The sequence below is a fragment of the Carcharodon carcharias genome, chromosome 24, assembly GCF_017639515.1.
Source record: "Carcharodon carcharias isolate sCarCar2 chromosome 24, sCarCar2.pri, whole genome shotgun sequence".
Taxonomy (NCBI): Eukaryota; Metazoa; Chordata; class Chondrichthyes; order Lamniformes; family Lamnidae; genus Carcharodon; species Carcharodon carcharias.
In genome coordinates this window covers 25487192-25507212 of record NC_054490.1, presented here as the reverse complement: position 1 = coordinate 25507212, position 20021 = coordinate 25487192, and the positions used below count along the sequence as shown (strand labels likewise).

At 54.9% G+C, this 20021-nt stretch overlaps 1 protein-coding gene across 5 annotated transcripts in view; it reads right to left on the bottom strand.

Moving 5' to 3' along the window:
• Window positions 1-20021, bottom strand: part of LOC121269419 (E3 ubiquitin-protein ligase ZFP91-like) — a 79856-nt gene that overhangs the window by 25466 nt on the left and 34369 nt on the right. For 2 of the 5 annotated variants that reach the window (XM_041174034.1, XM_041174037.1), the window contains 4 exons: window positions 18099-18638; window positions 7829-8161; window positions 5427-5484; window positions 4642-4734 (listed from right to left, as the gene is read on the bottom strand). In XM_041174034.1, coding sequence (XP_041029968.1) covers window positions 4642-4734; window positions 5427-5484; window positions 7829-8161; window positions 18099-18638 — 1024 coding nt within the window. The remainder of the gene's footprint in view (window positions 1-4641; window positions 4735-5426; window positions 5485-7828; window positions 8162-18098; window positions 18639-20021) is intronic. The other 3 variants (XM_041174036.1, XM_041174035.1, XM_041174038.1) reach the window with 3 other exon arrangements.

Sequence of the window (20021 nt, the reverse complement as noted above, 5' to 3'; positions counted from 1 at the left end):
GCCAGACAGAAAGTGGGCGCGGGGGGGCCAGACAGAAAGTGGGCGCGGGGGGGCCAGACAGAAAGTGGGCGCGGGGGGGCCAGACAGAAAGTGGGCGCGGGGGGGCCAGACAGAAAGTGGGCGCGGGGGGGCCAGACAGAAAGTGGGCGCGGGGGGGCCAGACAGAAAGTGGGCGCGGGGGGGCCAGACAGAAAGTGGGCGCGGGGGGGCCAGACAGAAAGTGGGCGCGGGGGGGCCAGACAGAAAGTGGGCGCGGGGGGGGCCAGACAGAAAGTGGGCGCGGGGGGGGCCAGACAGAAAGTGGGCGCGGGGGGGCCAGACAGAAAGTGGGCGCGGGGGGGCCAGACAGAAAGTGGGCGCGGGGGGGCCAGACAGAAAGTGGGCGCGGGGGGGGCCAGACAGAAAGTGGGCGCGGGGGGGGCCAGACAGAAAGTGGGCGCGGGGGGGCCAGACAGAAAGTGGGCGCGGGGGGGCCAGACAGAAAGTGGGCGCGGGGGGGCCAGACAGAAAGTGGGCGCGGGGGGGCCAGACAGAAAGTGGGCGCGGGGGGGCCAGACAGAAAGTGGGCGCGGGGGGGCCAGACAGAAAGTGGGCGCGGGGGGGCCAGACAGAAAGTGGGCGCGGGGGGGCCAGACAGAAAGTGGGCGCGGGGGGGCCAGACAGAAAGTGGGCGCGGGGGGGCCAGACAGAAAGTGGGCGCGGGGGGGCCAGACAGAAAGTGGGCGCGGGGGGGCCAGACAGAAAGTGGGCGCGGGGGGGCCAGACAGAAAGTGGGCGCGGGGGGGCCAGACAGAAAGTGGGCGCGGGGGGGCCAGACAGAAAGTGGGCGCGGGGGGGCCAGACAGAAAGTGGGCGCGGGGGGGCCAGACAGAAAGTGGGCGCGGGGGGGCCAGACAGAAAGTGGGCGCGGGGGGGCCAGACAGAAAGTGGGCGCGGGGGGGCCAGACAGAAAGTGGGCGCGGGGGGGCCAGACAGAAAGTGGGCGCGGGGGGGGCCAGACAGAAAGTGGGCGCGGGGGGGCCAGACAGAAAGTGGGCGCGGGGGGGGCCAGACAGAAAGTGGGCGCGGGGGGGCCAGACAGAAAGTGGGCGCGGGGGGGCCAGACAGAAAGTGGGCGCGGGGGGGCCAGACAGAAAGTGGGCGCGGGGGGGCCAGACAGAAAGTGGGCGCGGGGGGGCCAGACAGAAAGTGGGCGCGGGGGGGCCAGACAGAAAGTGGGCGCGGGGGGGCCAGACAGAAAGTGGGCGCGGGGGGGCCAGACAGAAAGTGGGCGCGGGGGCGGAGAGAGAGCGAGTGCGCGCGGGGGCGGAGAGAGAGCGAGTGCGCGCGGGGGCGGAGAGAGAGCGAGTGCGCGCGGGGGCGGAGAGAGAGCGAGTGCGCGCGGGGGCGGAGAGAGAGCGAGTGCGCGCGGGGGCGGAGAGAGAGCGAGTGCGCGCGGGGGCGGAGAGAGAGCGAGTGCGCGCGGGGGCGGGGAGAGAGCGAGTGCGCGCGGGGGTGGAGAGAGAGCGAGTGCGCGCGGGGGTGGAGAGAGAGCGAGTGCGCGCGGGGGTGGAGAGAGAGCGAGTGCGCGCGGGGGTGGAGAGAGAGCGAGTGCGCGCGGGGGTGAGAGAGAGCGAGTGCGCGCGGGGGTGGAGAGAGAGCGAGTGCGCGCGGGGGTGGAGAGAGAGCGAGTGCGCGCGGGGGTGGAGAGAGAGCGAGTGCGCGCGGGGGGTGGAGAGAGAGCGAGTGCGCGCGGGGGTGGAGAGAGAGCGAGTGCGCGCGGGGGTGGAGAGAGAGCGAGTGCGCGCGGGGGTGGAGAGAGAGCGAGTGCGCGCGGGGGTGGAGAGAGAGCGAGTGCGCGCGGGGGTGGAGAGAGAGCGAGTGCGCGCGGGGGTGGAGAGAGAGCGAGTGCGCGCGGGGGTGGAGAGAGAGCGAGTGCGCGCGGGGGTGGAGAGAGAGCGAGTGCGCGCGGGGGTGGAGAGAGAGCGAGTGCGCGCGGGGGTGGAGAGAGAGCGAGTGCGCGCGGGGGTGGAGAGAGAGCGAGTGCGCGCGGGGGTGGAGAGAGAGCGAGTGCGCGCGGGGGTGGAGAGAGAGCGAGTGCGCGCGGGGGTGGAGAGAGAGCGAGTGCGCGCGGGGGTGGAGAGAGAGCGAGTGCGCGCGGGGGTGGAGAGAGAGCGAGTGCGCGCGGGGGTGGAGAGAGAGCGAGTGCGCGCGGGGGTGGAGAGAGAGCGAGTGCGCGCGGGGGTGGAGAGAGAGCGAGTGCGCGCGGGGGTGGAGAGAGAGCGAGTGCGCGCGGGGGTGGAGAGAGAGCGAGTGCGCGCGGGGGTGGAGAGAGAGCGAGTGCGCGCGGGGGTGGAGAGAGAGCGAGTGCGCGCGGGGGTGGAGAGAGAGCGAGTGCGCGCGGGGGTGGAGAGAGAGCGAGTGCGCGCGGGGGTGGAGAGAGAGCGAGTGCGCGCGGGGGTGGAGAGAGAGCGAGTGCGCGCGGGGGTGGAGAGAGAGCGAGTGCGCGCGGGGGGTGGAGAGAGAGCGAGTGCGCGCGGGGGTGGAGAGAGAGCGAGTGCGCGCGGGGGTGGAGAGAGAGCGAGTGCGCGCGGGGGTGGAGAGAGAGCGAGTGCGCGCGGGGGTGGAGAGAGAGCGAGTGCGCGCGGGGGTGGAGAGAGAGCGAGTGCGCGCGGGGGGTGGAGAGAGAGCGAGTGCGCGCGGGGGTGGAGAGAGAGCGAGTGCGCGCGGGGGTGGAGAGAGAGCGAGTGCGCGCGGGGGTGGAGAGAGAGCTAGTGCGCGCGGGGGGTGGAGAGAGAGCGAGTGCGCGCGGGGTTGGAGAGAGAGCGAGTGGCGCGCGGGGGTGGAGAGAGAGCGAGTGCGCGCGGGGGTGGAGAGAGAGGCGAGTGGCGCGCTGGGGGTGGAGAGAGAGCGAGTGCGCGCGGGGGTGGAGAGAGAGCGAGTGCGCGCGGGGGTGGAGAGAGAGCGAGTGCGCGCGGGGGTGGAGAGAGAGCGAGTGCGCGCCGGGGGTGGAGAGAGAGCGAGTGCGCGCGGGGGTGGAGAGAGAAGCGAGTGCGCGCGGGGGTGGAGAGAGAGCGATGTGGCCGCGCGGGGGTGGAGAGAGAGCGAGTGCGCGCGGGGGTGGAGAGAGAGCGAGTGCGCAGGCGGGGGTGGAGAGAGAGCGAGTGCGCGCGGGGGTGGAGAGAGAGCGCGTTAGTGCGCGCCGGGGGTGGAGAGAGAGCGAGTGCGCGCGGGGTGGAGAGAGAGCGAGTGCGCGCGGGGGTGGAGAGAGAGCGAGTGCGCGCGGGGGTGGAGAGAGAGCGAGTGCGCGCGGGGTGGAGAGAGAGCGAATGCGCGCGGGGTGGAGAGAGAGCGAATGCGCGCGGGGTGGAGAGAGAGCTAGTGCGCGCGGGGGGGAGAGAGAGCGAGTGCGCGTGGGGGGAGAGAGAACGAGTGCGCGCGGGGGGAGAGAGAACGAGTGCGCGCGGGGGGAGAGAGAACGAGTGCGCGCGGAGGGGGAGAGGGGGCGAGGGCGCGCGGCCAGGGAGAGGGGGCGAGGGCGCGCAGCCGGGGAGAGGGGGCGAGGGCGCGCGGCCGGGGAGAGGGGGCGAGGGCGCGCGGCCGGGGAGAGGGGGCGAGGGCGCGCGGCCGGTTAGAGGGGGCGAGGGCGCGCGGCCGGTTAGAGGGGGCGAGGGCGCGCGGCCGGGGAGAGGGGGAGAGGGGGCGAGGGCGCGCGGCCGGGGAGAGGGGGCGAGGGCGCGCGGCCGGGGAGAGGGGGCGAGGGCGCGCGGCCGGGGAGAGGGGGCGAGGGCGCGTGGTGGGGGGGAGAGAGCAAATGCGTGTGGTGGGGGGGAGAGAGAGCAAGTGGGCATGGGGGGGGTAGAGAGAGCAAGTGGGTGTGGGGGGGTTAGAGAGAGCAAGTGGGCGTGTGTGGTGTACAGAGAGCAAGTGGGCGTGGGGGCGGTAGAGAGAGCAAGTGGGCGTGGGGGCGGTAGAGAGAGCAAGTGGGCGTGGGGGGGTAGAGAGAGCAAGTGGGCATGGGGGCGGTAGAGAAAGCAAGTGGGCGCGTGGGGGGTAGAGAGAGCAAGTGGGCGCGTGGGGGATAGAGAGAGCAAGTGGGTGCGGGGGGATAGAGAGAGCAAGTGGGCGTGGGGGGGATAGAGAGAGCAAGTGGGCGCTGGGGGGGAGAGAGCAAGTTGGCGTGGTGGGGAGAGAGCAAGTGTGCGTGAGGGGGGAGATCATGTTTGCACGGGGTGGGGGGGAGAGAGCAAGTGTGCACGCTGGGGCGAGGGGAAATGCGCGTGGGGGGAGGAGAGAGCAAGTGCGCGTGGGAGGGGGAGAGGGGATGCGCACGCGTGGATCCTGGAAGCGAAGATGTGAATGGATGAGAGGATGGGCGTTGAATTGGGCAACAGGAGAGGTTTAGTTGGCAAGACAGAGGTGGAGGGAGGTGAGCGAATGGGATAGAGGAGGATGGGAGAAAAGTTGGAGTGGGAAATGGGGAAGGTAGGAAAAATAGGACAGGATTGGGGGAAGGGAGGAGTCGTGGGGCCTGCAGGCAGGGAGAAGGCTAGAAGATTTGAAAGATGTGGGCCAAGGAGGGGAGGGGGCAGGTACGGCGGGGCAGGTCAGAGGGCAGGCTCTGCCAGGGGTTTGCTCCCACCTCTGCCCCCGCCTTGTTACCTGTGCGGTGACGGTTCGTACATTTCATCTTTGGGATCATCGTGGAATGGAACGTCATCGTCCGTCTCCACCAACTCTGGCTCCTCTTCCTCACTGCAGAAACACACGAGGCCTCTGTCAGAGGGAATCACAGCAACCTATCCCCCTCCACCTGTCTCACCGCCCCACTGGAATTCCCACCCGCTCCAACAAAATCAGAGCCCACCCGTTTCACCATCACACCCCAGAATAACGCCCCATTCACCATCATACCCAGGAATAATCCATCCTTCATTGTCACTCCCCTGAATAAACCCCCCTCTTTCACCGTCACACCCCGGAATAACCACTCCACCCCACTACACTGTCACACTCTGGAATAACCACCCCCCCATTAACTGTAACACCCCGGTAAAAATCCCCTTCACTCCCGAATAAACCCCCGGTCCCTCAAGCTTCACTGTCACACCCCAGAGTAACTTCCTATTCACTATCACTCCCTGGAAGAAACCCTCCTCCACCTCCACACCCCATCTTCATACCCAAGAATAAGCCCCACTTCACCACTATACCACGGAATAACACCATAGCCCTCTTCAAACCACCACACCTAGCTCCCCACTGCCATACCCAGAGAGCTCCCTTTCCCCCATGTTGGACCCGATGCTCCCAACAGCCTCAAGGGAAAGGGTCCATAACATTTGCGGGAGGCTGGCTGGAAAAGGCTCGGGGGAAGGGTGTGGGGGTCTTGGCCACGGGCAGACCATGGCCCGGGCGGGGGGCGGGGGGGGGTGTCTGCCTCCTACCTGTGTTCCAGTTCCGGCTCTCTGATGGAATCGGGGAGACCAGCGGCAGCAGCTAACCCTGAGCAGAGGAGAGAGGAGAGGAGTGAAAAGAGGGGAAGAGAGGATAAGGCAGAACACAACAAAATAACATGGGGAACCACTTGCTCCTTCTTTGTGCCTGGGGAACATCAATTTCCTAAGGCACAGTGGAGAGGAAAATCTATCCAAGGCTATCATCTTGAGTAACGTTGTCTGGAGTTAGATCCAAGCTGGTGAAAGGCAACGATTTATTTCAAAGCAGTCACTAATAGATGGCGCTTAACACCTCCCCCCAACTTTCCCTCCCTCCCACACTGCTCCCTATTGTCTCATTTATATCTCAAATATTGTCTCATATATGCAAGGTGATTGAGCAGTGCGGCTTCAGAGCCTGGCACTCTGATGCAATCTTGCTCTTGGCTGGTATGTAAGTCAGAGGGTGACTTCCAGATTGGAAGCTGGAAAGCAACTCTGCTTGGATAAAGTTTGGGCCTCCCCCTGGCTTGGGCATTTGCACTGGTTCTAATTCCAAGTTCATCTTTGACTGGCCCCTGGTCTCTCAGCCAATGATTGGAATGCTAGACATCTGTGGGCTTGGCTTGCTTTCCTTAGAGCAGAGAAGACTGAGGGGCGAGCTGATCGAGGTGTACAAGATTATGAGGGGCATGGACAGGGTGGTTAGGGAGCAGCTGTTCCCCTTAGTTGAAGGGTCAGTCATGAGGGAACATAAGTTCAAGGTGAGGGGCAGGAGGTTTAGTGGGGGGTGAATGTGGGGCAAAACGTTTTTACCCAGAGAGTGGTGACGGTCTGGAGTGCGCTGCCTGCGAGGGTGGTGGAGGCGGGTTGCCTCACATCCTTTAAAAAGTACCTGGATGAGCACTTGGCACATCAAAATATTCAAGGCCAAGTGCTGGTAAATTAGATTAGGTAGGTAGGCCAGGTGTTTCTTGTGTCGGTGCAGACTCGATGGGCCGAAGGACCTCTTCTGCACTGTGTGATTCTGTGACCCAGATTCAAAGTGCAAGTGAAGCTAATAAATGCCCATTTAACATATGAAGGGAAAAAGTACATAATTTTTATGATTCTTTCATGGGATGTGGATGTTGCTTCCTGGGCCAGCATTTATAGTCCATCCCTAACTAGCCTCAAGAAGGTGGGGTGAGCTGCCTTCCTGAACCGCTGCAGTGCATGCAGTGCAGGTACACCCACAGTGCTGATAAGGAGGGCGCTCCAGGATTTTGACCCACTAACAGTGAAGGAATGACGATATATTTCCAAGTCAGGACGGTGTGCGACTTGGAGCGGAATTTGCAAGTGGAGGTGTCTCTATGCATCTGCTGCCCATGTCCCTCTACGTAGAGGCCACAAGTTTGGGAGGTATTGTTAAAGGAGCCTTGGGGAGCTGCTACAGTGGAGTGCCTGGTGTGTCTTGGTGGCTATGTTTGTGGTCGCCATGACGGATTGAACAAGTTCAGACTCCTGACAGCCACTTGGCATTGGAAACGTGCGATTGAGCACGTGTGGGCAGTGCATGCTAGGCCATGCCCACAGGTTGTGGTGAGGTTGCCCTTGATATTCGCAGCTCACCTGGTGTCCAATGCAAATATCTACTTAGGGACAGAGCAATTTTTAAAAAAGTTTATTCTTTCACAGGATTTGGGTGTCGCTTGCTAGGCCAGCATTTACATCCCGTTTCTAATTGCCATTGAGGGGGTGGTGGTGAGCCGTCTTCCTGAAAAGCTGCAACTCACTTGCTAAGTTTTGTTTAAGAAACTGTAAAATTGGAGAAGTCGCGAGACACAGACATACTTAATTGATTCTTTCACCGGGTGTGGGCGTCGCTGGCAAGGCCAGCATTTGTTGCCCACCCTTAATTGCCCATGAACTGAGTGGTTTTGCCACACCATATCAAGAGGGCCATTAAGAGCCAACCACATTGCTGTGGGCCTGGAGTCACATGTAGGATGGCAGATTTCCTTCCCTCAAGGACATTAGTGAACCAGATGTTTTTTTACGACAGCCAACTCAGCATTATTGAGCCTAGCTTTTCAATCCCAGATTATTAATTGAATTTAAATTCTACCAGCGGCCACGGTGAGATTTGAACCCTTGATCCCAGAGCATTAGCCTGGGCCTGTGGATTACCAGTCCGGTGACATTAACACTACACCACTGCCTCCCCCAACTCTGGAGTGAGAGTGTTTTAGTGCACCGACTGTGGAAAGAACCTGAACCGCCTCCCCCCACAGCCCCACCACTGACCCCCACCCCCCATGTCCACCTCCCCCTGCCCAACGACAACCAAGTCACATGCAGTTGGGGGAAAAAAGCCTAAGGGTTAGAATTAGGGTTATCCACACCGTCATTGTTTCAACTGCACTCACCAGCCAGCGAGATACTCTCGTCCTTCTGGTCAGGATCTGGCACCGACTCACAAATGAGCTGCATCGTTTCGGTCTCCATGTCAGGTTCCGTGTCGGCCGGCCGCTCTCTGGCCAGCTCCCGGCTGTTAACCACGTGCGTATGAATTTCTGGGGCAGGGTAGGCAGAGGGTGAGGCCTTCTCCCAGTAGTGGGGTTCCCACTGGGGCTCTGGGGTGGGGTCGGGCTCCGGCTCCTCGCACGCGTTCTTGGCTCTCCATCGCCCTCGGCCCGGTTTGGTCTTCATCAGAACCACGGGGGCTGTCTTCAGCACCGGGAGCTCCGGCAAGGGCTCTACTGGGGTTGGTAAGAGAGAAACCGTGAGAGAGAATGAGACAAGAGAGGGAGTGGGAGGAAAAGGAGAAACAGGGAGACAGAGAGAGGACAGCGGGTATGAGAAGGCGAAATGGAAGAACTGTGAGGTAGAGACAATGCAAAGGATTCGGAAGAAAATGAGATAGAAGGCAGGGAGAAGGAAGCACAGAGAAGAGTGAGAAAGAGAGTTTGAGAAAGATGGAGGAGGAGGAGGGGGAAGAGAAGGGGGGAAAGAGGAAGATCAAGAGCAGCAGGAGGTGGGTGGTGAGGGGAGTGTGCAAGAGACAGACTGTGGGAGAGCGAGACTGTGGAGGCAGTGGAAAGAGAGGAAGGAGGGAGACAGAAAGGAGGAGGTCAAAAAAAGAGAAATTGAGGAGGAGGGAAGGAGAGAGAGGGAGACAGGGAGGAGGAGTGTGCTTGACAGAGAGATTATGGGTGCGGAAGAGACAGTGAAGAGAGAAAGGAGAGAAGGTGAGAGAGAGGGAGACAGAAAAGAGAAAGAAAGAACAACTTGCATTTATATCACAATCACCCGGCACTTTATCGCCAATTAGGTACTTTTTAAAGTGTAGTCGCTACTGTAATGTACAAAACACAGTAGTAAATATGCGCTCAGCAAGTTCCCACAAACAGCAAGGTGTTAAATGACCAGATAATCCGTACTGTGAGATGGGTGATTGAGGGGTAAATGTTGGTGAGAACATTGGGGATAACTACACTCTTTTTCTTCAAAATAGGGTCATGGGATCCTTTACATCCACTCAGGGCAGATGGGCCTCGGTTTAACGTCTCATCTGAAAGACGACACCTCCGGCAGTGCAGTGCTCCCTCAGGGTTGCAATGGAGTTTCAGCCTTAATGTGTGCGTTCAAGCTACAGAGTGGGACTTGAACTGGAATTTTATGACTCAGAGGTGAGCGAGAGTGCTACCAACTGAGTGATGACTGACGCATTAACATAGAAGGGGAGAGGAGATGGAGAGCATGGGAGAGGCGTGGTGACAGAGAGAAGGGGAAAGAGAGGGTGATGGAGCTTGGGAAAGAGAAAGAGCGAAGATAGCAAGGGAAGAGAAAGAGGGAGAGAGAGCACGAGAGGGGAAAGGAAGAGAGTCAAAAAGTAAGAGACAGAGGGGAGTGGAAAGACAGAGGCGGAGAGGGAAACAAAGAACAGTGCGTGGAAAGAGAGTGTAAGCATACGAGAGAGGGAGAAGAAGAACGAGAGAGCTTGGGAAGCTCCAGTAACATTTCTACTAAGAACCAGAGAGAGCCAGACTGACAGAGCAGAGAAAGCAAAGGCAAAGAGGGCAGAAGAGCACAATAAATTGTCACTTTTGGAGTGGGATTGCTTTGAGGGGCTTGCAGTGAAGCAATGGACTGAGTGGCACCCTTCTGCGTTGCAACTTTGGATAAGTGCAGCATCAAGTGCAAATGATCAGCCTAGGCACATGCACTGAACTGATGATAATGCTGCAGCATCTCCTTAATTGCTGCTTTTACATGTTTTCGCCAAAAGACATCTGCAGTGAGCAAACACAGGGCAGCGGTGAGGCAGCGCCCTTGTGTGGCCACCCTGCAGTACTGCTGTCCTCCTATTCATGACACTGGTTACAGGGGGCGAACCGCCAGAAAATAGGCCATTCTGTGATCATATTACAAAGCGCCAATGCTCCATTGGGAATTTCTGCTAACAGGGTTTTTACAGATTTCCAGCATCTATGGTGTTTTGCTCTGGGACCTCCTGCACCCATTCAGTTGGGTGAAATGGGTAGGGTGGGTTGGTATAGGGAAGTTCAGGCTAGCCCACATCACAGAGGGAGGCCAGTCATGTACCTGTTTGCACTCTGAAGGAGCAATTCAACTGGTGTCATTCTCCCAGCTTCTCCACACATTACTTTTCAGGTAATAATCAATTTCCTCTTCAATTGAACCTGCCTCCATCACACTCCCAGGCAATACATTCCAGGCGCTGACCACTCACTACGTGAAAAAGCTTTTCCTCATGTTGCCATTTCTGCTTTTGCCAATTACTTTAAGTCTGTGTCCTCTGGTTCTTGGTCTTTCCAGCAATGGGAACAATTTCTCCCCATCTACCCTGTCCAGAGCCCTCATGATTTGAATACCTGTGTCAAATCTCCTCTCAACCTTCTCTTTGAGGAAAGTAGTCCCAACTGCTCCAACCTACGTAACTGGAGTTCCTCACCCTGAGAACCATTCGCGGGAATCTTTTGTGCAGTTCCCTCAATGCCTTCACATCTTTCGTGAAGTGTAGTGCCCAGGAATGAATGCAATACTCCAGCTGAGGCCCAAGCAGTGTTTTCTACAAGTTTAACATAACCTCCTTTCTTCTGAGCCTAGAATGCTGTATGCTTTATTAACCATTCTCTAAACCTGTCCTACACCTTCAATGATTTATGCACATGTACACCCAGGTCCCTCTGCTCCTGCAGCCCCTTTTGAATTGTACCCTGTATCTAATGCTGTCTCTCTGCGTTTTTCCTACAAGAATGAATCACTTCACACTTTTCTGCATTAAATGTCATGTGAGACCTGTCCACCCATTCCACCAAGCTGCCAATGTCTTTTTAAAGTTCTACGCTATCCTCCTCACAATTCACAATGCTTCTGAGGTTTGTATCATCCACAAGTTTTGAAATTGTGCCCTCTACACCAAGGCGCAAGTCATACATATTTCATTAAGAGCAAGAGTACTAACACTGACCCCTCTGACACTAAACTGAAATCTTTCATCCAGTCCAAAAAACATCCATTAACCACTACTCTCTGTTTCCTGTCATTAGCCAATTTCATATCCATGTTGCTATTGTCCCTTTTACTCCATGAGCTCTAATTTTGCCACAAGTCTGTTGTGTGGCACTTTATCAAATGTCTTGTGCAAAGCGATGTACTCTACATCAACAGCAATGCCCTCATCAACCCTCTCTGGTACTCCTCAAAAAATCTCAAGCAAGTTAGCTAAACATAATTTTCTGTTAAATTCATACTGGATTTCCTTAATTAAACTGCATGTACCCAAGCGATGATGTATTTTGTCCCACAACATGGTTTTTAGAAGGTTCCCCATCCCTAAGGTTAAACTGACTGGCCTGTAGTGCTGAGCTTAGCTTTACACCCTTTTTGGAACAAGGGTGTAATATTTGCAATTCTCCAGTCCTCTGGCACCACCCGAGTCTAAGGAAGGCTGGAAAATTATGGTCAGTGCCTGTCCTATTTCAGCTTGTGGATTGCCTTTAACATTAGCTGCCAGTCTACTTCCATAATTTTGTTATGCTTTTCTCATTTGCTTTTTGAATTCCCCTCAAACTTTCTAAATCTCAGTCTGGTTTTCAGTTGTATTAACCAGCTGACATCTGTCACATGTACATCATGTCCACTGGGCAAAGAAGAATAACTGCAAAGACTCCATGTGGACATGATTCGGGAAAGAAGGATAACTGCAGATTCCCACGCGAATGCTCCTGGGGAAAGAGGGATAACTCTGATTTCTCACAAGGACGTTATTTTGGGAAAGAGGGATCAGTGAACAGGCACCACATGGACTCTACTAGGGAAAGAGAGATAACTGCAGAGACTTCATATGGACAGTATCGGGGAAAGATTTGTGACTTTAAATTTTCAATTGGTCACTACTTCAGGAAGGAAGGGTAAATACAAATTCCCGCATGGACACTGTTGGGGAAAGAGGGATAAAGACAGATTCCCACATAAGCACCATCAGGAAAAGTGGGATTACTTCAAATTTCCACAAGGACACTACGGGGGAAACTTAATTCTTTGGCTAAGATTTTGATCACCTGGTCTAGTATCTCCTTATGTGGCTTGGTGTCAAACTTTGCTTTGTTATCCTCACCCCCTGTGAAGTGCCTTGCGACATTTCACTATGTTAAAAGGAATATATAAATGTCAGCTCAAGTTGCACATCCGTTTCTTTTCTCAGTCCTCCTGTGATAGGCGCAAATGAGGTTCCATTTGGTGACGCACTCGGGGCCTGGGGCAAGAAAGCAACTCAAAATTACAGGAAGCTATACGAATACATGAAGGAAAAAGGAATGGATGGAGCATAAGCAGCAGGATGGGCCTGTTAGGCCAAACGGCCTGTTTCTGGGCTGTGACTGTGAATCCTATGTAATATAAATCCTCATCTTTTAACCACGGAATCAGTGTTGACCTGGTCCAGGGAGCCGGCTAAAACTGGAAATTGCGAATGTCCGAGGAGTTTTCAGAGATCCATGTACAGAGGAGACTAAAATGTAGGGGCCACACACATAGCACAAAACAGGAAGGCTGATGAAACGCTTGCTTTCAGAACTAGTGGGCTAGAATATCAAGGGAAGGAAGCTTTGTAAACCTCTGGTTAGAGCAAACCTTGGGGACTGTGTTCAGTCCTGAGCAACGCACCTTAGAAAGAGCATAACAGCCTCAGAAAGACCAGAATGTCACTAGGATTCCAATGGTTAGATTATGAACGAATACATAAATTGGGAGCGGGGGGGGAAACTAGGCCAGGGGCGGGGAGGGGGCGCGAGGCCTTTCCAGCCGGTGGATGGATAAATATAAGAACAAGAGGACACAATCTTATAAATCAGAGTTAGGCCATTCATGAAGCATGTTAGGGCATTCTTTGTCTTGCAAAGGGTGGTAGAAGTGTGGAATGCACTCACCACACAAAAAGCAGTACACACAAAATCCATTAATCGTTTATATTCAGGAACGGAAAGATATTTGCTAGTCAACAATATTAAGGGATATGAAAACAAGGTGGGTGCATTGAACAGGAAAAATCAGCCACTGTCTTACGGAATGGCGCAACAGGCTAAAACGGGTCAAACGGCCGACCTTCTTCTTATGTCTAATGGTTACATGGAGTTACAATGCATTCTTAGCACAGGAACAGACCACTCGACCAGAAGAATCTCCCCCCATTCCATCTGCCTCACCTCAGCCTTTCAGCAGGTCTTTGTACTCAATTATCTCTTGTGCACTTGCTCAAATTCCTTTTGAAAGCATCTAAGCTGTTTACCTCAACTACCTTCTGTAGTAGAAAGTTGTACACTATGCGAGGAAATACATTTTCCGTGTTTCTGGGTCTTTTTTTTAAAGAGTGGCAGGTGGTGACCAGTGGGGTACCAAAGGGATCAGTGCTCGGGCCTCAGCTATTCATTATATGTATCAATGATTGGGATGTGGGGGCGAAATGTAATATTTCCAAATTCACTGACGGCACAAAACTCTGTTGGAATGTGAGCAATGAGGGTGTTAAGAGGCCTCAAGGCATTTTAGACAAGTTGAGTGAATGGGCAAATACATGGCAGAGGCAGTGGATGAGTGTGAAGTTACCCACATCAGTAGGAAAAACAAAATGGCATAGTATTATTTAAATGGTGATAGAGTGAGAAATGTTGATGGATAAAAGGGATCTGGGCGTCCTTGTGCACCAATGACTGAAAACAAGCAAGCAGGTGCAGCAAGCAGTTAAGGCAGCAAATGGTATGTTGGCCTTCATTGTGAGAGGATTTGAGTACAGGAGCAAGGTTGCCTTACTGCAGCTGTACAGGGCCTTGGTAAGACCACACAAGGAGTATTGTGTGCAGTTTTGGTCTCCTTACCTAAGAGAGAGAGGAGTTCACCAGACCAATTCCTGGGATGGCTGGATTGTCATATTGAGGAGAGATTGGGTCGACTAGGCCTGTATGCGCTGGAGTTGAAAAGAATTCGAAGGGATCTCATTGAAACGTATAAAATTCTGACAGGGCTGAACAGACTGGATGCAGGGATGATGTTTCATCCGGCTGGGTGGGGGGGGGGGGGGGAGGTGGGGGGAATATGGTTTGGAACAAGGGGTCAAAGTCTCAGCATACAGAGTAGGCCATTTAGGGCTGAGATAAGAACAACTTTTTTCACACATAAGGCGGTGAACCTGTGGAAGTCGCTACCACAGAAGGGTGTGGAGGCCAAGTCACTGAATGTACTTAAGCAGGATACAGATTTCTAGATTCTAAAGGCATCAAAGGGTATGGGGAGAGAGTGGGAGTATGGCACAGAGACAGAGGATCAGCCATGACCAGGTTGAATGGTGGAGCAGGCTTGAAGGGCCAAATGACCTACTGCTGCTACTAATTTCTATGCTTCCCAATTGGCTAAATTACTATCTTGGATTAATGGCCCCCAAGGTTTGAATTGTGCAACAAGGGGAACCATTTTCTCCACATCAACCCTGCTCAACCCATGTGCGATTTTAAATACCTCGACGAAATCTCCTCTTCTCCGAAGAAAAAAAGTCCCAACCTGTTCGAATCCAAGGGCAAGCGTTGAACACAGCCCCAATCCGAGGAACTACTGCAGTCCCAAAACTACACATCTTGTCACGATAATGAAGGAAAAAGCACTGGAAATATTGGGCTTTAAAAATATGACCTGAGTTTTTTTATAAAAATGCACACAAGCCACTGGCTGGAATGCTGCAGGGTGACCCCTTCAGAGGAAATGTAACTCCACCCTGTTGCCAGACAAGGTACTTCTAAAGACATCCAGAAACTGATTGCTCCCTCCGGTAGAGACAATGGGACATAATGTGAGATGAGTATCATCTCAAGAAATCCTGTGAGCAATGCCCAGACAGATAAGAGAATTCAGTTCTCGCTTGGAATGTACAAAGGAGGGGTTAAAAGTGAGACAAAAAGTTGCCCTGGTGTCTGTCTGTTGGGGGGTGTTCTGAGATAGGAAGTGCTGGAAGTTTGACTCAGAAGTAACAGTCACATATCATGCCCCTGCAACTCATCATTCTTCCAGTATCCCGATCTCTTTCCTTCTCCACTGAAGCCAACACGACTGAAACCTCAAAACCGACTATTTTGCCTATCGAAGTAAAGTCTACTGGAATCTCGAATCGTAACAATCTTCATTGGCTCAATCACCTATTCCCCACTAGTCAAAGACTGTAATAGGTGTATTCAATCACACAATCACACAGTGCAGAAGAGGCCCTTCGGCCCATCGAGTCTGCACCGACATGTGAGAAACACCTGACCTACCTAACCCCCTTTACTTGCACTTGGCCCATAGCCTTAAATGTTATGATGTGCCAAGTGCTCATCCAGGTACTTTTTTAAAGGATGTGAGGCTAACCCACCTCCACCACCCTCCCAGGCAGCGCATTCCAGACCGTCACCTCCCTCTGGGTAAAAAAGTTTTCCTCCCATTCCCCCTGCTGCCCCTCACCTTGAACTTATGCCCCACCATGACTGACCCTTCAACTAAATTTTTATTTTTAACCTGTCTGACCGTATATGCATGTGTTTTATCCTTTCTTGCCTTTAGTAGTTAATAAACTTACTCTTACCTTGAACTCAAGGAAAGTCTGACCAAATCGGCTCCTTCAAAACGAGAACAATTGGGTCTGAGGAAATGGTATTCGCAAAAGGAGCCGTTTTAGATTAAATCTTGTTGCAACCAACAGAGGGAGGGGTGCTGAATAAAGACAGGAAGCCAGTTCATCCCTCCTCACCCGAGGCACAACAATTTGGGGGATGTCCCAGCCAAACGGGGACAAACTGAGAGGTCTCACCTGGATCAACAACTTTGGGGAACCTCAGCTGGGGATAGGTGGTAACAACCCCCTTAGTACGCTGGCCTTAGAGACTTCTGATGTGTCGTGCAGACACGCTGCCCTACGCGCTGAACAGGCAGGGCTACTTTGTTTTTTCCATCGCCCCCTGCTGATGTGCTTCATGTGGGCCAGCCTCGCGTAAACCCCTCCACAGGCAGACCCCACCCCCACCAGCGTTTCACTTCCGAAAACCACCCGAAAAGCTCTAGAAAATTAAACCACAGGGACGACCAGAGAAACGGTGCCCCTAAGACTCTGTACAGATTCTGTAAGGAGCTGCTCCTCCAATCGCAGGTTGTTTCTCTTTTGTGCTTGCTGCTCTTAGTGAGCCTACAGGTGATGAGAGAGGCTGCCAGGTTGGGACAGAGAATGGGGGTGGGGGGGTTATGCAAAAGGGGAGATGGGGGATAGAAAAGGGGTACACACAGGGAGTGGGGGGGACGACTGCAAAGGGGTATACGATGGGGGAGACGGGGAGGTGGGGGAGCTGCCAATAGAGTAGCCTGTGGGCAGGGTGGGGAAGGGAATGGGGGGTGTGGGCAGCTGCTGCCAAGGCGAGAGGCTGTGGGTTTGGGCTGCCAAGGGGGAGACTGGGATGGATGGGGGATGAAAAGGGGGACAGAGGCTGCGAAGGAGCAAACACAGTTTTAAACTTGTCAAGACGGAATACTCAGCTAACTGGGTGCCAGGAAAGTCTGAAGTCACTGTGGTAATGAATTCTTCGCAAATGAACGTGAAGTTTCAAGCTTAAATAAGGCTGCATAAGGTCAGGAACTACTCTCAAACAAAACGTCTAATGGCTGCTATCGTAATGAAACTAGTAACTGGATAATTTAGCACTGAACAGTTTCATTTCATGAGAAAGATTTGCATTCTTGTATTATCACATCTCAAAGCTTTTCACATGCTGTGAATTACTTGAGGTTCAGTAACTGTGTTGGAGACAACCAAGCAGCTATTTTGCATGTGCGCAGATCTCGTACAGTAAAGATAAACAACTTGCAGTTCTGTAGTGACTTTTTCCTGACCTCAGGACTTCCCAAAGCGCTTTAGTCAATGAAATACTTTGGAAATGTAGTCACTGTTGTAATGAAGGAAATATAATGAGGTAAATAATCAATTAATTTAGGGGGAGTCTAGGACTAGGGAGCACAATCTAAAAATTAGAGCCATATCCTTCAGGGGTGAAATTCAGAAACATTTCTACACATAAAGGATGGTGGAAGCTTGGAGCTCTGTCTCGCAAACAGCAATTGATGCTAGATCAATGTTAATGCTAAAGCAATTGTTAAATATAAATTTGAGATCGAGATTGGACTCAATAAAAAAAAAACGTCGTAACTGCCTGGTTAAAATCTTCCAACTTTGTGTGTATGTGGCAGTAACGCATTTGCTGTGACCTCACCAGTCCATGGAAAGCGTGTTTATGGGGATGGCTTTGTCCGTCTACAACTGTGCGCCAGTTATTTTAAAAATGAAACTTCTGTTGCCAACTTATGCCCGTTGTCTTATGCATATTTCAATCTTGTGGGTAACGATGAAATTCATGCTTTTGTTGTGTGTTTTGGCTTTAGGTTTAGTGGAGGGGTGATGATTATTGAGGGTTTTTCCTTCAAACTCTGCTTCTGTGAGAATCTAAATACGCAGTATGTCAACACAAGTACAGAAAGAGCTGTCGTGACTGCATCATCTATGAGGAGTTAGTAAGAATAAAATAGGAGCCCTTGAGAATCAAAAAAGTAGCCCCCATAAAATAAAATGATTTTGACTCACGCCCACTGGCACAGACCATCTCCCACGCAACTCGTACAGACCCCTCCCCCGCGCAACGTATGCAGTGCCACTCCCACCCCTTTCGAACAGGCCAGTTCCCGTTCACCTGCTGCACAGACAGAGGCATCCCACGCTGTAGCAAGCCAGCACCGTGTGCGGCTCACCGGAGCGGAGTGACCAGGTTTCTGGCCACAGGGGGCTAAACTGGCCGTTTTCAAGGTTTGAAGGCTGTGAGGGGCTGGACAGCTCAGTTTATTGAGAGTTGCAGTCCATTTAACACAGGCTTGCAAATCAGTTTGTGTTTACCAAGTGGTTCTTTTAAAGATGCAGTGAGCCCACGAGTCTGGGATTTGGTGGGGGGTGGGTGTAGTGGGGGGGTGGATTGGAGAGGGCGGGGAGGCCAATACGAGACAGGAATGGCATGGGTGAGAGAATGGGGCAGGAGGCTCTGGGGAGCCTGCACTATCAGGATGAAGCCTAACATGGGTTCGGAGGGGTGGGGGGAAAACGGGCGGGTAACGTACTTGGGTCGATTCCTTCCTCGGGCTCCTCTTCTTCTGAGCGCTCGTCCTTGCAGGGGACCACCTTCCAGCCGGGCTGGGGGCCCCTGCCTCCCGGCCCCTGCTCCTCCAGTTCACACTCCACGATGCGCAGGGAGGTGACGGAGTTGGACACGCAACCTCCGTCGCTCTCGTCTTCTTCCTCCTCCTCTTCCTCCTCCTCCTCCTCGTCCTCGGAGCTCAGGCCGCGTTCCGTCTCCTGCTCCGAGCCGGGGCCGCGCTCCACCTCCCGGGGCTCCGGTGCCCCTGCCGACGATCTGCCCGTCTGCACGGGCCGGCGCCGCCCTCTCCTCCTCGGGTCGCGGCCCGCTGCTTGCCAGCGGTAGGTGTGGCCGGCCTGGCACGCCCAGACCGCCACGGCGGCGGTGCCGCTGGGCGGCAGGTACCTCAGGCTGGGCGGGTGGTGGCAGCCCTGGCAGTGGCTGTGTGTCCAGCCCACCAGCTCCCCCAGGGCCTCGCCGCACGTGCGCAGGTCCAGCCGGCTCGCCGGCCCCTCGCCGTTTTCTGCGGAGGAGAACAAGACTCGAGATCACCGTGCTGGCACTTTAGGGGGGGGTGGGGGGTTGCCTCCCGGCAACGCCAGCTTCCTGAGGGCAGTACTTGGTGACACCATCAATCCCGTGCTGGCTGGCCGCAACGGTCCGTCCACTAGGTGCAGCAGGATCTGACCTCAGGGGCCAGAGGCCAACCAGCTCCAAAGACCCAGACAAACCCCCAACGGAGGGACTGACGCAATCTCTCACCCACCCACCCATCCACCCACCCACTCCTCCTCCTCCTCTCTTCCCTTGCACTGGCTTCCTTCGGCCCTGAAACCTTCAAAGGTCTCTGCCCTCCTCCCATTCTGGCCCGGATTTAAAAATCACCCCGCCACTCACTGGTCACTGCGCCTTCGGCTGTTAACCACCCAAACTTGGGTTTCCCCACTCCGAACCCCTCTTGCCTTATTTGAAACCCTCCTTAAAACCTGCCGCTTTGACCAAGCTCTCTGTTTTGGCCCGAGCATCTCGGTCGGGGGATCAATGCCAACTTTTCGGTCTGATCATGCTCCTGTGAATTTTTACGACATTATAGGGGATATGAAGGCAAATGGCAGAAATTGTCCACTCGATAACACGTCCACCCCCCCACCCCACCCCACACCACCCCCCCCCCACCTACACACTCCACCCACTGACCCGCTGCACCCTGCCACTTGCTCCCAACTGGTTCACCCCACACCCCCCTCATTCTCCACAGATCCTGTACCAATCCAATTCTCTGCCAACCTCACAGACTCTGCTCCCAGTGGCATTCACCATACCCAGTGCGTTGGCTCCCTGAGATAGTCACTAGCCCCCCACAGACCAGGCGCGGTTTCCACAGTTCCAACTCCGCCTCTACAGCCTTGCCCCTGCGCTATGTGCCCGTCCCTCCAGCCCCGCATGGTTTCCGCCTTGTCTGCACAGCCTCCTGCGATTCCTGCCACATGCCCTGCAATTCAAGCCCTGTCTCCCCAGCCCTGCCACCTGTGATTTGGGCCCTGACCCCACAGCTCCATGCGATTCCCACTCCACATCCACAGCACAGGCCCTCCTGCGATTCCCACCCTATTTTCATAACCCAGACCCCTGCGATTCCCGCCCCATATCCACAACTCAGCCGCCTGCGATTCCTGCCCCATATCCACAACTCAGCCGCCTGCGATTCCCGCCCCATATCCACAACTCAGCCGCCTGCGATTCCTGCCCCATATCCAGAACCCAGCCGCCTGAGATTCCCACCCTATGTCCACAACTCAGCCCACCCCATGATTCCCATCCCATATACACAACCCAGCCCCCTGTGATTCCCATCCCATATCCACAACCCAGCCTCCTGCAATTCCTGCCCCATATCCACAACACA